The sequence below is a fragment of the Nycticebus coucang genome, chromosome 2 (assembly GCF_027406575.1).
Source record: "Nycticebus coucang isolate mNycCou1 chromosome 2, mNycCou1.pri, whole genome shotgun sequence".
In the NCBI taxonomy this organism is placed as follows: domain Eukaryota; kingdom Metazoa; phylum Chordata; class Mammalia; order Primates; family Lorisidae; genus Nycticebus; species Nycticebus coucang.
This window is the reverse complement of record NC_069781.1, coordinates 58,116,652-58,132,801: the sequence shown is the minus strand read 5'-3', so window position 1 is coordinate 58,132,801 and position 16,150 is coordinate 58,116,652. Positions and strand designations below refer to the sequence as shown.

General features: G+C 38.5%; 1 protein-coding gene across 2 annotated transcripts in view; it reads right to left on the bottom strand.

Annotated features, from left to right (window-relative positions):
• MLLT3 (MLLT3 super elongation complex subunit) overlaps nucleotides 1-16,150 on the bottom strand; it is a 279,354-nt gene that overhangs the window by 64,431 nt on the left and 198,773 nt on the right. For both annotated transcript variants that reach the window (XM_053571693.1, XM_053571703.1), the window contains exon 5: nucleotides 6,415-7,125. In XM_053571693.1, the coding sequence (XP_053427668.1) occupies nucleotides 6,415-7,125 (711 nt within the window). The remainder of the gene's footprint in view (nucleotides 1-6,414; nucleotides 7,126-16,150) is intronic.

Sequence of the window (16,150 nt, the reverse complement as noted above, 5' to 3'; positions counted from 1 at the left end):
ATCATTTACCAAAGATCACTGGTGTGCTGCGATTCAAAATACAACATCTCAGACTGTAAACCCTTAATTACCTATCTACCTATATACCTACCTACCTTTTCACTTAACAAATAAATGATCCCAACCCTCCAGGACCTCTGGAAGAGCTGCGCCGGGACCGGTGATCAGCACCCTCGCACCTCCGGAAGAGCTGCGGCTGGGACCCACAATCAGCACCCTCCCACCTCTGGAAGAGCTGCACCACGACACGCAATCCGCACCCTCCCACCTCCAAAAGAGCTGCACCAGACCGCTATCAGCACACTCCCACTTCCGGAAGAGCTATGCCAGACACGATCAGCACCCTCCCACCTCCAGAAGAGCTGCGACTGGACCGTTACCCGCTTGCCGGGCCTCCCCACGCCCTGACCAGGAACGCAGGGAACCACTCAACCCCGTATCCTCCCCTCCTATACCCTCCCTGCCTCAACATCAGCCTGCTTGTCTGGCCAGGGACTCTGGTAGCCTGGAGCCCTCTGGAGCCCTCCCTGCCTCTGCACAGAGCCCTTCTTCTGGCCAGAGACTGCTGGAGCCTTGGACCCTCTGTGCCAGAGTCACTGGGCACCAGACACTCACTGAACCATGTGTTCCACCCCCCACCCTGTTGCTGGAACCCGGTGTGTCACACTCCTGAGCTGCTCCCACAACCAGAACACCCTGGCTGGGGCACCCCCGAAGAGCTACATAGAGTTTCTCCCTACAAAGATGCAGCAACAATAGAGTGATCCCCCCCACCAATCTTGGAGAGACACCACCGAAACTCTGAGGATGGCCAGAGGCAACGTGAAAAACAATCATGAGAAGAAATCAAAGGATAATATGAATAATCAGAGTAGATAAATTCCCCCAAGGAACAATGGGGCAGACACAGCCCAAGATCCCATGCAAAAACAAATAGCTGAGATGTCAGAAATCGAATTCAGAATCTGGATAGCAAATAAGACGAATTAGAATTCCAAGCAGTAACCCAGAAGATGTCCCAAGAATTCAATGAATTCAAAGACCAAATGACCAAAGATTTTGACACATTGACACAAGAAGTTGCAGCCCTCAAAGATCTGAGAAACACTGTAGAATCCCTCAGTAACAGAATGGAGCAAGCAAAAGAAAGGATTTCTGGTGTCAAAGACAAAGTTTTTCAATACTCCCAAACTCTCAAAGAGGAAAAGAAATGGAGGGCAAAAACAGATCACTCTCTCAGAGAGCTCTGGGATAATTAGAAGAAAATCAATATTCGTCTTATAGGGATCCCTGAAAGCGATGAAGTAGCTTCACAAGGCACAGAGTCTCTTCTCCATGAGATTATGAAAGAGAACTTTCCAGACATGCCAAGAGATTCTGAATTTCAGATAGCTGACAGTTTCAGAACTCCAGCAGGACTCAACCCAAATAAGACATCCCCCAGACATATAATCAATTTCACTAAAGTTAATATGAAGGAGAAAATTCTGAAAGCAGCCAGACGAAAGAAAGCCATCACCTACAAGGGGAAGAATATTATAATAACTGCAGATCTCTCTGCTGAAAACTTTCAAGCTAGAAGAGGATGGTCATCGAATTTAATCTCCTAAAACAAAATAACTTTCAACCCAGGATCCTGTACCCAGCTAAACTGAGTATCAATTATGTTGGAGAAATTAAATACTTTAACAACATTCATGTGTTGAAGAAATTTGCCACAACTAAACCAGCTATCCAGGATATTCTCAGACCTATCCTCCATAAAGACCAGCATAATCCTCCACTACAAAACTAAACCCACTGAGAAAATTTTGATCAAATTCCAACTTCCACAGTCCCAAGAGGATTAAAAATGTCCACCAGACTCTCAAAAGGCTTATCAATATTCTCAATTGATGTGAATAGTTTAAATTGTCCTCTAAAAAGGCACAAGTAGACTGACTGGCTACAAAAACTCAAGCCAGATACCTGCTGCATCCAAGAATCTCATCTTACATAAAAAGACAAATATAGACACAAGGTGAAGGGATGGTCATCTATACTCCATGCAAATGGAAAGCAGGAAAAAACAGGCATTGCAATCCTATTCGCAGAGGCAATAGGCTTTAAACCAACCAAAATAAGGAAGAACAAGGATGGACACTTCATACTTGTTAAAGGTAATACGCAATAGGATGAGATTTCAATTATCAATATTTATGCACCCAACCAGAACACACCTCAATTTATAAGAGAAACTCTAACACACACGAGCAACTTGATTTCCTCCACTTCCATAATAGTTGGAGATTTTAACACCCCTTTAGCAGTGCTGGATAGATCCTCCAAAAAGAAGCTAAGCAAAGAAATCTTAGATTTAAACTTAACCATTCAACATCTGGACGTAACAGACATCTACAGAACATTTCATCCCCAAAAAACTGAATACACATTCTTCTCATCAGCCCACGGAACATACTCCAAAATCGACCACATCCTAGGCCAAAATCTAACCTCGGCAAATTTAAAAAAATAGAAATTATTCCTTGCATCTTCTCAGACCATCATGGAATAAAAGTTGAACTCAGTAACAACAGGAATCTGCATACCCATACAAAAACATGGAAGCTAAACAACCTTATGCTGAAGGATAGATGGGTTATACACGAGATTAAGAAGGAAATCACCAAATTTTTGGAACAAAACAACAATCAAGACACGAATTACCAGAACCTCTGGGATACTGCATAGGCAGTCCTAAGAGGGAAATGTATATCACTGCAAGCCTTCCTCAAGAAAACGGAAAGAGAGGAAGTTAATAACTTAATGGGACAGCTCAAGCAACTGGAGAAGGAAGAACACTGCAACCCCAAACCCAGCAGAAGAAAAGAAATAACCAAAATCATAGCAGAACTAAATGAAATGGAAAACAAAAGAAATAACCAAAATCAGAGCAGAACTAAATGAAATGGAAAACAAAAGAATTATACAACAGATCAATAAACCCCAAAGTTGGTTTTTTGAAAAGGTCAATAAAATAGATAAACCTTTGGCCAACCTAACCAGGAAAAAAAGAGCAAAATCTCTAATTTCATCAATCAGAAATGGTAACGATGAAATAACAACAGACCCCTCAAAAATTCAAAAAATCCTTAACGAATACCACAAGAAACTCTACTCTCAGAAATATGAAAATCTGAAAGAAATCAACCAATACCTGGAAGTACGCCACCTACCAAGACTTAGCCAGAACGAAGTGGAAATGTTGAACAGGCCTATATCAAGTTCTGAAATAGCATCAACTATACAAAATCTCCCTAAAAAGAAAAGCCCAGGAACAGATGGCTTTACGTCAGAATTCTACCAAACCTTTAAAGAAGAACTAGTACCTATATTACTAAACCTCTTCCAAAATATAGAAAAAGAAGGAATATTACCCAGCACATTCTACAAAGCAAACATCACCTTGATCCCCAAACCAGGGAAAGACCCAACAAGAAAAGAAAATTATAGACCAATATCACTAATGAATATTGATGCTAAAATACTCAATAAGATCTTAACAAACAGAATCCAACAACACATCAAAAAAATTATACACCATGACCAAGTGGGATTTATCCCAGGGTCTCAAGGTTGGTTCAATATATGTAAATCTACAAATGTAATTCAGCACATAAACAAACTAAAAAATAAGGACCATATGATTCTTTCAATTGATGCAGAAAAAGCTTTTCATAATATCCAGCATCCCTTTATGAGCAGAACACTTAAGAAAATTGGTATAGAAGGGACATTTCTTAAACTAATAGAGGCCACCTACAGCAAACCCACAGCCAATATCGTATTGAATGGAGTTAAGCTGGAATCATTTCCACTTAGATCAGGAACCAGGCAAGGTTGCCCATTGTCTCCATTGCTCTTTAACATTGTAATGGAAGTTTTAGCCATTGCAATTAGGGAAGAAAAGGCGGAAGAGATCAAACTTTCACTCTTCGCAGATGCTATGATAGTATATCTGGAAAACACGAGGGATTCTACTACAAAACTTTTAGAAGTGATCCAGGAATACAGCAATGTCTCAGGCTACAAAATCAACACCCATAAATCTGTAGCCTTTATGTATACCAACAAGTACCAAGCTGAAAAAACAGTCAAGGACTCTATTCCTTTCACAGTAGTGCCAAAGAAGATGAAATATTTGGAGTATACCTAACAAAGGATGTGAAAGATCTCTACAAAGAGAACTATGAAACTCTAAGAAAAGAAATAGCTGAAGATGTTAACAGATGGAAAAACATACCATGCTCAAGGCTGGGAAGAATCAACGTTGTTAAAACGTCCATTCTACCCAAAGCAATATATAATTTTAATGCAACTCCTATTAAAGCTCCATTGTCATATTTTAAAGATCTTGAAAAAATAATACTTCGTTTTATATGGAATGAGAAAAAACCTCTAATAGCCAAAACATTATTCAGACATAAAAACAAAGCAGGAAGAATCACAGTACCAGACCTGAGACTGTACTATAAATCGATAGTGATCAAAACAGCATGGTACTGGCACAAAAACAGAGAAGTAGATGTCTGGAACAGAATAGAGAATCAAGAGATGAATCCAGCTACCTACCTTTATTTGATCTTTGACAAGCCAAGTAAAAACATTCAGTGGGGAAAAGATTCCCTATTTAACAAATGGTGCTGGGTGAACTGGCTGGCAACCTATAGAAGATTGAAACTGGACCCACATCTTTCACTATTAACTAAGATAGACTCTCACTGGATTAAAGATTTAAACTTAAGACATGAAATTATAAAAATACTTGAAGAAAGTGAAGGGGAAACTCTTGAAGGAATTGGCCTGGGTGAATATTTTATGAGGAGGACTCGCCAGGCAATTAAAGCAGTATCAAAAATACACTACTGGGACCTGATCAAACTAAAAAGCTTCTGCACAGCCAAGGACATAGTAAGTAAAGCAAGTAGACAACCCTTAGAATGGGAGAAAATATTTGCAGGTTATACCTCCGATAAAGGTCTAATAACCAGAATCCACAGAGAACTCAAATGTATTAGCAAGAAAAGAACACATGACCCCATCTCAGGGTGGGCCAGGGACTTGAAGAGAAACTTCTCCAAGGAAGACAGACACACAATCTACAAACACATGAAAAAAAGCTCATCATCCCTAATCATCAGAGAAATGCAAATCAAAACTACTTTGAAATATCACCTAATCCCAGCAAGAGTAGCCCACATAACAAAATTCCAAAATCAGAGATGTTGGTGTGGATGTGGAGAAAAGGCACTCGAAGGATGTTTAGAGAATACTTAGAGACCTAAAAATAGACCTGCCATTCGATCCTATAATTCCTTTACTAGGTTTATACCCAGAAGACCAAAAATCACAATATAACAAAGACATCTGTACCAGAATGTTCATTGCAGCCCAATTCATAATTGCTAAGTCATGGAAAAAACCCAAGTGCCCATCGACCCACGAATGGACTAGCAAATTATGGTACATGTATACCATGGAATATTATGCAGCCTTAAAGAAAGTTGGAGACTTTACCTCTTTCATGTTTAGATGGATGGAGCTGGAACATATTCTTCGTCTCAGGAATGGAAGAAAAAGTATCCAATGTACTCAGCTCTACTATGAAGCTAAATTATAGCTTTCACATGAAGGCTATAACCCAACTATAGCACAAGACTATGGGGAAAGGGCCAAGGAAGGGGAAGGGGGGGGAGGTCATGGTGGAGGGAGGGTAATGGGTGGGGCCACACCTACGGTGATTCTTAGAATGGGTACAGGCGAAACTTACTAAATGCAGAATACAAATGCCTACATATGGTAACTATGAAAATGCCATGAAGGCTACGTTGAACAGTTTTATGAGAATATTTCAGATTGTATATGAAACCAGCACATTGTACCCCTTGATTGCACTAATGTACACAGCTATGATTTAATAATAAAAATAAATTTAAAAAAATGCTATCATCAGCCTTCTATGTAAACAAATTACTTCACTCCAATAATCAGAACACCAACATTATAGCTTTGATATTTTCTAAGTTTCTCTTTTAAATTTATTTTGCCTTGAATTCAAATTTTATTGTATTCTTCTCATCCTCCTAAAACATAACATTTGTAATTTTACATGAGCACAATAACTAAGTTTTAATGAGCACCTGAATTTTCTGCTGCTGTTCAAATGACTTATTACTATGCACTGGAATATATCTTTCCTTTAACAGCTTAAATAATAGCCTAAAAATCTACAGATTCCTTAAAGATTTCACTTTCTAAGCCACACCTACTTCCATACTATCAAGTTGTGGTTTGGGAACCATTTTCTCCCCTCTTTATCACGAGGCTCTCTGAAATAAAATTTGAAAATTAGTAAGGGAAAGGAAGACTACTCACATCAGATTTAGAGGACATATTCTCCTCTGCATCTGAATCGTTGGGATCCACAAGGTCATCAAATGGTGGCAAAGTTGATTTCTTCTTCTCTGACGTCTCACTTTCAATTTTGACCTTTCCCATCTTGACATGAGATTTATCTTTAATCTGTTTTTTGTCAGCAGAACAAGTGAGTATCAGTGGTGGCGCGCTAGAAAAACTTTTAAATAAAGCCTCTGAGCTACTCTTTTTTCTTTTTTTGGCTGAGAGTTCTTCGGAATCTGAAATGGGTGGCCTCTTACTAGGAGCCTTCTTATCTTGCTGTCCACTGGTGATGGTAAGTAAGTTACTGTCTGGTTTTGGCTCTTTTGACATGGGTTTGGGCTCCTTGAAGGCCATCTTAGGAACGATTTTCTCTTCTTTCAGTGGTTTGTTTTCTTTGGGTTTCTTAGAGGATTCTTTGGAAGATTTGTTGTGATCCCTGGAAGGTTCTTTGAAGGCACTTTTATGTTCTCTGGAGTCTTTAGAAGGTTTTTCCTTGTGCTCCTTCATTAATTTGTGAGGCTTTGAAAAACTGGTACTGCTGCTGCTGCTGCTGCTGCTACTACTGCTGCTGCTGCTGCTGCTGCTACTGCTGCTGCTGCTGCTGCTGCTGCTGCTGCTACTGCTGCTGCTGCTGCTGCTACTGCTGCTGCTACTGCTGCTGCTGGTATGAATGCTCCTGTTAGGGTCCTGCAGAAAGGGGAGAAGACAGGCATGCTCAGCGTTAAACAGCAATACACAGCCAAAAGCCAACTTCCTGCAGTTACATCTACACAGAATGATCCTTCTTCAGTTGCTCAGGTTATCTCCAAAATGCCCAAAATATTTTAATCTCTAAAATACCAAAAAATATTTTAACATAAACCAGCAACCACAGTTTTGCAAGTAGGGACAGCTTACATAAGAAATATAGTGAGAGATGGTTACTAGCAAAGAATCTAACAAGGCAAAATGTTAATCATTCAAAACGTGGAGTTTTAAAACATTTAAATGCAACAGATGCTAACTAAATTCTTGTTGTAGAAGATACAAAGATGGATGACACATGCCCCCCCCCCTTAAAATAAGTATGGTGTATCTTTTTTTTTTTTTTTTTTTTTGGTCGGGTTTGAACCCACCACCCTCGGCATATGGGGCTGGCGCCCTACTCCTTGAGCCACAGCACCGCCCAGTATGGCGTATCTTTGATACACAGTCGTTGTTAAGAGTCGCCTACAAAGTGTAAAGACAAACAGAAGAGGAGGACTGTTTAATTCTATTTGGGCATAGAGAGAATACTCATAATTCATAAAAATGTATAAAGTAACACCTGAATTAGGTTTTGGAGGATAAGCAGGTAACTACTAGAAAGAGAAGACTTCAAAGGTACTTAGAGGTTAAGGACCAGAATAAGCTAAAACCACAGGGAGTAAAGCACAGATTGTATATGGGGAACAACACTCAGCTGCACCACAAGATTGAGGAAGAGGCAGCAAAATGGAGCCCCGTTTCACACGTGTGAGGCCAAGTCATATTAAATTTTAAACAGCTCTGCAATATGAAGAATCACAAGATCCTGCCCCCCAAAAACAAGAATTAAAATAAATTTCAGTTTGAGATAAAAAGCAATTACTTACATGCTGTCCAAAATTTCCTCAATTAAGGCATATGTATGTAATTTCTGCCTATTTAATTTTAAATGTTATTAAATTTTTACTCATATAAACACATCAGAATATATAACCTACGTATAGGAACAAAATCTAAGTGCATACTTACCATATTTGTGACCCTGTAACATTAATAGTAAGAATAAGAAACAGAAGTAGAACTTGGACATGCAAAAATCCACACCAATATTAAAAGAAGAGCTCTTTCTTGCTTACTTCCAACTCCTAATGGAACCAAAGACAAATAAATGTCCAAATTTTCAACTAGAATTTATACCTTTAGGCTTGCTTATTATTTTTCATCTCTAACTCACCCACGTAAGTGCAGTGATATGTAAACCAATCCTATACTCCTTAAATATCTAGCAAGGGCTAGGTAGTAGGCAAGGGCAATATTTTTCACTAAAATGAATAATCTGCTTATTGGGTCTATGCAAAAAAATAAAATGCATATATGTATATGAATAAGCATCGAAAATAATACCCAAAATGAAAAATTACTATTCTGTATAAGTGGGGACATATATTTTATTTCTTAAAATTTTTGTTTTATTTGCTCAACAACAAAATAACATAGACCAAATTATACTATTTATTTTCTCAAGCAATTGGTTTCAAAATTCTAAAAAGAATAAGGTTACCAAGCAAAGACATGCTTTTATGCATCACACTGGATAATTCCTTATAAATCAAAATCTGAGATTTAAGAGCAGAATGCTAAAGACAGGATGCACATTACTGAAACTTCATTATTCTATAAATTCTATTATAAGACGTTTCCTGGCATGTTAAAGCAATACTATGAATAATTAAAATAAAGTATAATGGACAAGCTAAACTAAGGAAGAACGTTTTGAAATCTAATATCTCTGAGGGTTTTTTTTTAATTGGTTTATTGACTCACCGAATTTTGGCAATTTGCAACCAGTAGTCTAATTATGGCTCTTGAACACCAAAACATTGTTTAACATTCAATACATTTTTATGAATATAACTTTTAAAATACAATCTTTAACCTACTGACAAATTTCTAATGTTAAGCATTAAAAAAACAGTAAAATTCTAGCACCTGGGGGGGATAAAAGGAAAACTTTTTGTTTTCCTTCTTTGGGGTTCTTTTCTTCCATGGGTTCTGTCATGATTTATTAAAATACTTCTGTAGTACAAATTGGAATTCTTAATACATGGTATACAGTAGCATCTGACATAGCTTCTCATGTCACAGAAAGTTTAAGTCCTTCTCTTAATCATATGTATAATATTAGGTACAAAACTCTAAAAAGATAATTTTTTATTCCCTATGTTGGTCTAGGTATTTAACGTCTCCATTACCTTTTCACCCCCTTTAATGAATTGAAAGCCTACTATTACTTTTTCACACCTTTTAATGAATCTTAGTACAAGCAAGTGACCTGACCATTCTTGTTCCCCTTCTCTTTTGGATAATTACCACCTCAAACATCTTTCTTCAAGTTAGAGAAAACCCAAAGTTAAGAAGAAATAATAACATCCTAGAAAAATGGCTTGGCGCCTGTGGCTCAAGTGGCTAAGGCGCCAGCCACATACATCTGAGCTGGCGGGCTTGAATCCAGCCCAGCCAGTCCAACAACAATGATGGCTGCAACCACAATAAAAAAAAAAAAAAAAAAAAAGCCGGGCATTGTGGCGGGCATTTGTAGTCCCAGCTACTTGGGGGGCGGAGGCAGGAGAATCGCTTGAGCCCAGGAGTTAGAGCTTGCTGTGAGCTGTGATGCCATTGCACTTTACACAGGGCAATAGCTTGAGGCTCTGTCTCAAAAAAAAAAAAAATCCTAGAAAAATAAAATTTAGAAAACAAAAAGAGGATAAATGGTTTCTATGAAATAGAGCAGCATTTTTTTTTGCCCTGGGCTTTTGATAAATGGCAAAGTTCAAATATATGTCACTAGTCTCCACATACACAATCAGGCTTTAAGTGTTTATGACACAGAATAAAAGCTTTCACTGATTGTTAGTCTACCTATCCCATGTACCAGGTAAAGGGGATCTAGTCAATGGGTTTTTAGAATTTTTACACAGCCATTAACCTCAGCATTAAGTGCCACTGAGCAGCACAGACCAATTACCATTCAGTGTGAAGTTTACACATGTTATATAATTCAAATTCTCTTTGCCAGAGGCTGATTAGGATAAACTGAATATCAAGCAATACAACCACAAAGAGCATGCGTGCATAATTCAAATCTCAAATATTTAAGGCCAGCGACTATTTAAATGTAAATATACATATATTTGCACTAACTTTACAATTTGTGAATATAAGGTATAGTATTTTCTTTCCATTCAGATTCTACTTAATGCGTCCTTGTTTTAATTTTGTCAAATAAAACAGGTGTCTTCAAGGCCTGAGCTCTCCAAATACTACTTGTCAGCAACTCTAGGACAACTTCAGAAAAGAAGAGGTCATAACTACTGGCCAGAAATAGGTTTTCTGATTATAAGTGGCTTTCAATTTCCATGTTATCTCCACATCTACTTCCCAGAACTACTAAATAACTCAAATCTGATTCTTGGCTCCCATTTCTTCCCTCTAGCTATCCCTCTTACTTTTGGAGTCTGTTCTACTTTAACTGGTTTCTGCACTGTACAAGATTTTTAGATCAATCACATTTGTTCCATAAAATTTACATGTGGACAAATAAACTCTCCCAGTAGAGTTTTGCTTATCAAAAACCAATAAACATTCCTAGAAGAGTTTATTTGTCCAAACTGCATTTGACAAGCACACTTCCTAGAAACTGTCAGAATTGTGAGGTCCAAGAGGTTATACATATGAAGAGGTAGAGAAAACCAGGATAGTCAAAGATAGGCTTCCAAAATAGAAGTCTTGTCTATAATGTCATTAAACTTAACATGATGAAAATCACAAAGGGATGAAATACCATATGAGGCTACATACATATATAAAGTATAAAAATTCAGGATTTGGGCTTAGGGGTGGATGAGAAAGCCTTGCATTTTATTTACCTTCTGATGTCAACCCCAAATATCGACCCCATTTATCTCTCTTGAACCAGTCATCTCCAGGGCCAAGAGGCAGTGGCCTGGAGCTGAAGAATGTGGCCACCGGCTTATAGACATCTTGAGAGAAACCCAGTGCAAGACTTGCTCTGCTCTGAGCTCCAAGTAGATCAAAGAGAGTTTTGGTTTTTATTTATGTCTCGCTATGTTGCCCAGCCTGGAATGCAGTGGCTATCTCAGGCACATTAATTTCTCAGCCCACTGCAGCCTAAAACTCCTGAACTCAAGCCATCCTCCTGCCTCAGCCTCACAAGTGGCTGGGACTGACTACAGGTATGCTCCACCTCACTTGACTTCCTGAAGGAGTTTTACAAACAGATAACAGCACTGAAACTGTGGCCTGCTTCCTCTGCCCTAAAGGCACCCAGGAGGCATTTAATGGGAGGAAAGAATTCACTCTGCTCCTAGGGCTGGGGAATGTAAAAATGCAGAGTCCTCCAACTATACAAACAGAAACAGAACATGCCTACTGCTTACAGGACAGTGGCAGTGAAACAGATGCCCTTTCATCACTTACAAGATTATAACAGCCTATGGTCCCCTAATAACTCTACCTGAACTCCACTATAAATATACATAATATACCTAAAGGCGGAAGAGAACAGGAGAGGGCAGACCTACAGATCGTCCAGAAGGGAAAGATTAAATCTTGAGGTCAAAAGCAGTATGGTTACTTAAGAAGAATCAAGTGGAGTGCAAAAAGTAATACTAGGAAAAAAAAAAATTTTAATTATATCAAAATCTAAAAATTAAAAATTTCAACATAAGTAATTTAGTACATAAGGGAGAAGATATAACCTAACTAGCGGTGTGAAAGATCAACTGAAATAAATTTCAAAGAATAAAATAAAAATACAAAGAAAGTAACAGTGAGAAAGATCAACTGAAATAAATTTCAAAGGATAAAATAAAAACACAAAGAAATGAAAATCATAAAGGGAAATGAGAAGAGATTTGACAGATCAAAGCAACCTAACATCTGCCATAAAAAGAGTTTTAGAAGAGGCTACAGGATTTAGAAATAAACGAGATAGAAGTGGCAATAACTATTGCCTGAGCTCACAGGTTCGAGACCAGCCTGAGCCAGAGCAAGACTTGGTCTCTAAAAATAGACAGGCGCTGGGGCAGGTGCCTGTAGTCCCCCCTACTTGGGAGGCTGAGGCAAGAGAATTGCTTGAGCCCAAGAGTTTGAGGTTGCTGTGAGCTGTGACACCATAGCACTGTACTCCGGGCGGCAAAATGAGAATCTGTCTCAAAAAAAAGGGGGAATTTAGAAGGAAGAATATCAAGATGGCAGGAAATAAAGTAGCACAACACAAACATCTTCCACACAGAGTGAAAGAAACATGTGCCAAAATCTAAGGACTCAAAGAGGATACTGGCCACCACCACATCAAAGGAAAGGACTTCAGAAGGGATTCCAGCCAAACCATAACCCAATCAGAAAAAAGACCTTTTATGTGTGAGAAGATGGTGAGTGGGGAGGAACAAGGGCACAATGTACCTTGTACTTTGTACAGAGTTAAATCTAAATGAAAAACAACATGAATATGTGACATAGTGATCCACGAAATTCCTGACACAGACAGGAAAAACAGATTATATCCACAGAAATTTAGGAATGGAACAGGAGGATTACAGTGTCAAGGTGAAGAAAAATGATGATGTCTTTTCTCATGTTACACTGGAAGAAAAATTGGATTATGGGCATTTGAAAGAGAAGGCAGCCAGTAATATAACGGAAAAGTGCAGAGAACTCCCACATAAACAAAGAGAAGAGAGGGAATAAACATCAACTTCAAATATTAGCATAATTAAGAAAAATGAAAAAAATTCACAAATATTAATAATGAACAAGGTAGAAAGAAAGTAACAACATCAATTATCACTCAGAATAAAAATGAAAGAAATGAATTCCCCCACAGAAAGACAAACTGTCAGACGGGGCCAAACAAAGGTCAGATATACAGGGTGGCCATAAAGTTGTAAGTATTTAAATTATACATGAACTTTGTGGCTACCCTGTATGTTATACCAGATATAGTATTAAACAGTAGATCCTCTGTAAGTTGACCATAGAAGGGACTGTAACAAACCGCTCAACACATAGAGGTGGTCACCATAAGGAACCCGGTCCACTGTACTGATAGGTACATGTGGTGCGTGTCCAGTCTATGGAAATTAGGTCAACTTAAGGAGGTGGTCAGCTATGGAGGTTCTACTGTATATTATGTGCAAGAAACACTTAAAAGCAAATGACTGATAAAAGTTTAAAGTAAAAGGAAAGGCCAAAAAATAATCAGCTAAGTGTCCCCAAGAGAAAACATAAGCACTGTATCAACATCAGACAATGTGGAATTCCAGGTTAAGAGAACCAAACAACATAAAAAAGGTAAAAGCTAAATTGTATAAAGCAAAATGTATTCAATACTTGAGAAAAATTTGGAAGCTATTTAATTTAAATGTAAAACCAATACGTCTCTGTCATAAATGTATAGTTCTAATACACCAAAATGTGTATAGGAATAATAAAACGGACTGAAACCCACAAACTGATTTAATAATTATATACAGAACCTTCTATCTCTTGAATAAAGCTTAACATGTTTATATGTGTTCATACAACATTGCATAAATTAATCAGAAGGTGTCATAAAATAAACTTTAAAATGTCCCTTTTAAATGTTTGTATAGATTGTATGGGTTGATCATACTCTAAAAAAAATAGAAAAATGAAAACAAAATCAATCAATTAAAAGAAAACAATGTAAAAAGCACTTCCTATAGAAAGAATCTAGGGGCACAGAAAAACATGTGCTCAAAAGAAATGTATAGCCTTTATTACATTCATTATTGAAAAGATATAAAAGACGGTGCAGGGGGGAGAGGAGAAGAAACCAAGCCCAAACACTCACATTCATGTCCTTAATACCTGAGAAAGTAGAAAAAGATGCAAACCTTATAATACCATGAAGGTTTTGAAGAAAGTAAAACAGGTTTCACCAACATTAAAGCCTTATTTCTGAAATTGTTAATGGCCTTATCTGTACGTTTAGCGTTTAAGTGCTAAGAAGAAATTTATCCAGTTAATTCTGATTTAAAGAAATGTTTAAATCTTTTCTATATCGACTAAAAGAGGTAAAAAGCTCATCTTTCAATTAAAATTTCTTGATATTAAAATCGTGATCTGCCATAAAAGGAAGAAAATTAAATGAGGAGCTAGCAATTTGTAAATATTTCAAAACAGCCAGGTTGGTTCAAACAGGAAAGGGAATGAGAGCAAGAAAGCCCTGGTGAGAGGGAGGGCGTGCACAGGCCGGGAGGGGTGGGGCGAATGGACCGCCGATCATATTCATGTACTCTTCAGCCATAGCCTTGATACTATATTGAAAATCAATATCATAAGACAACAAAATTGTGGATCAGAAACATTTCAACCATGATTGGTCGAGTTAATTAAAAAGAAAAAAAAAAAAGGAATGAAAACTTAAACACCAAGGCTTTATAAACAGAGCCACCAAGACCCTAAATACTTTAACAGTTATCAGTCGCTGTGCAGGAAACTGAAGGACAAGTACAGAGAATAACAATCTCAGTGGCTAGTGCAAAATATTTATATACATACAAGAAAACAGAAAGTCTGCTGTTACAGAACACTATTCTTTGGAAGGTTTTACTTGTTTTGGTTTTTTAATAACGTCTCATTTTTTAAAGTGACATTCAACCAGACAGAGGGAACACTATAATACATCCCCAAAGCTGATGGGGGGGAGGGGGCGAGTTGGCCTGTTGAGGGAAAAGCAGCTGTATTACAGAATTCATAAATCACATCCTTAACTCCTCAGTTTGCCTGGATCTGTAAAGTAGTCAACCAATACAGATATAACCACACTTAGGAAAACACAGATAAGTCTGGATTTCACACACATGACAAAGGACGCAGCAATCGGCCTATCAGTTAAGTATGAACAGACACGTAACATTAAAGAAGATCAAACTGCAATGCTGACCATTCTGGGAGAGAATCTAGACAAGAATGATATAATTCCTCTTAACCCCGCCTGGCTGTGAGTTCTGCCAGTTTTTTATTGGGACAGATTGGGTTCAAGACCACACGCAAAGATCAATTACATTTGGAAGTAAAGGAGACCCACCTGAAAACTTTATTTAATTTTCTTTTTAGACAGAGTTTCACTTTATCACCCTTGGTAGAGTCTGTGGCATCACAGCAATGTAAAATGCTTGGGATCAAGCGAGTCTCTTGCCTCAGCCGCCTGAGTACCTGGGACCACAGGTACCCGCCACAACACCTGTCTATTTTTTTTTTTTTTTTGTAGAGACAGAGTCTCACTTTATGGCCCTCGGTAGAGTGCCGTGGCCTCACACAGCTCACAGCAACCTCCAACTCCTGGGCTTAAGCGATTCTCTTGCCTCAGCCTCCCGAGTAGCTGGGACTACAGGCGCCCGCCACAACGCCCGGCTATTTTTTGGTTGCAGTTTGGCCGGGGCCGGGTTTGAACCCGTCACCCTGGGTATATGGGGCTGGCGCCTTACTGACTGAGCCACAGACGCCGCCCTCACCTGTCTATTGTTTTAGAGATGGGGTCTCACTCTAGCTCAAGCTGGTCTCAAACCCCTGAGCTCAAGCAATCCACCCACCTCAGTCTCCCAGAGTGCTGGGATTACAGGAGTGAACCACCACACCTGGCCCACCTGAAAACTTTCAAGAGGAGATCAATATGAACTATTTATCTGGTGGCAAAGTGGAACAGGGGTAGTGACAATGATGGTGATGACAATGGCAGTTGTTAACAGCTTACTGAACGCTTATTAGTCCAGTCTCTGATGTAGAAGTTTTATCATTACTAACTCAACAATCTTGTAAAGTAGCCATTATTAGCCCTATTTTATAAGTGAGGAAACTGAGGCACAGATAGCAACGTACCCAAAGGCACATACATAATTTGTGATGGAACTGAGATTCAAGCCCAGGTAGTCTTGACTCC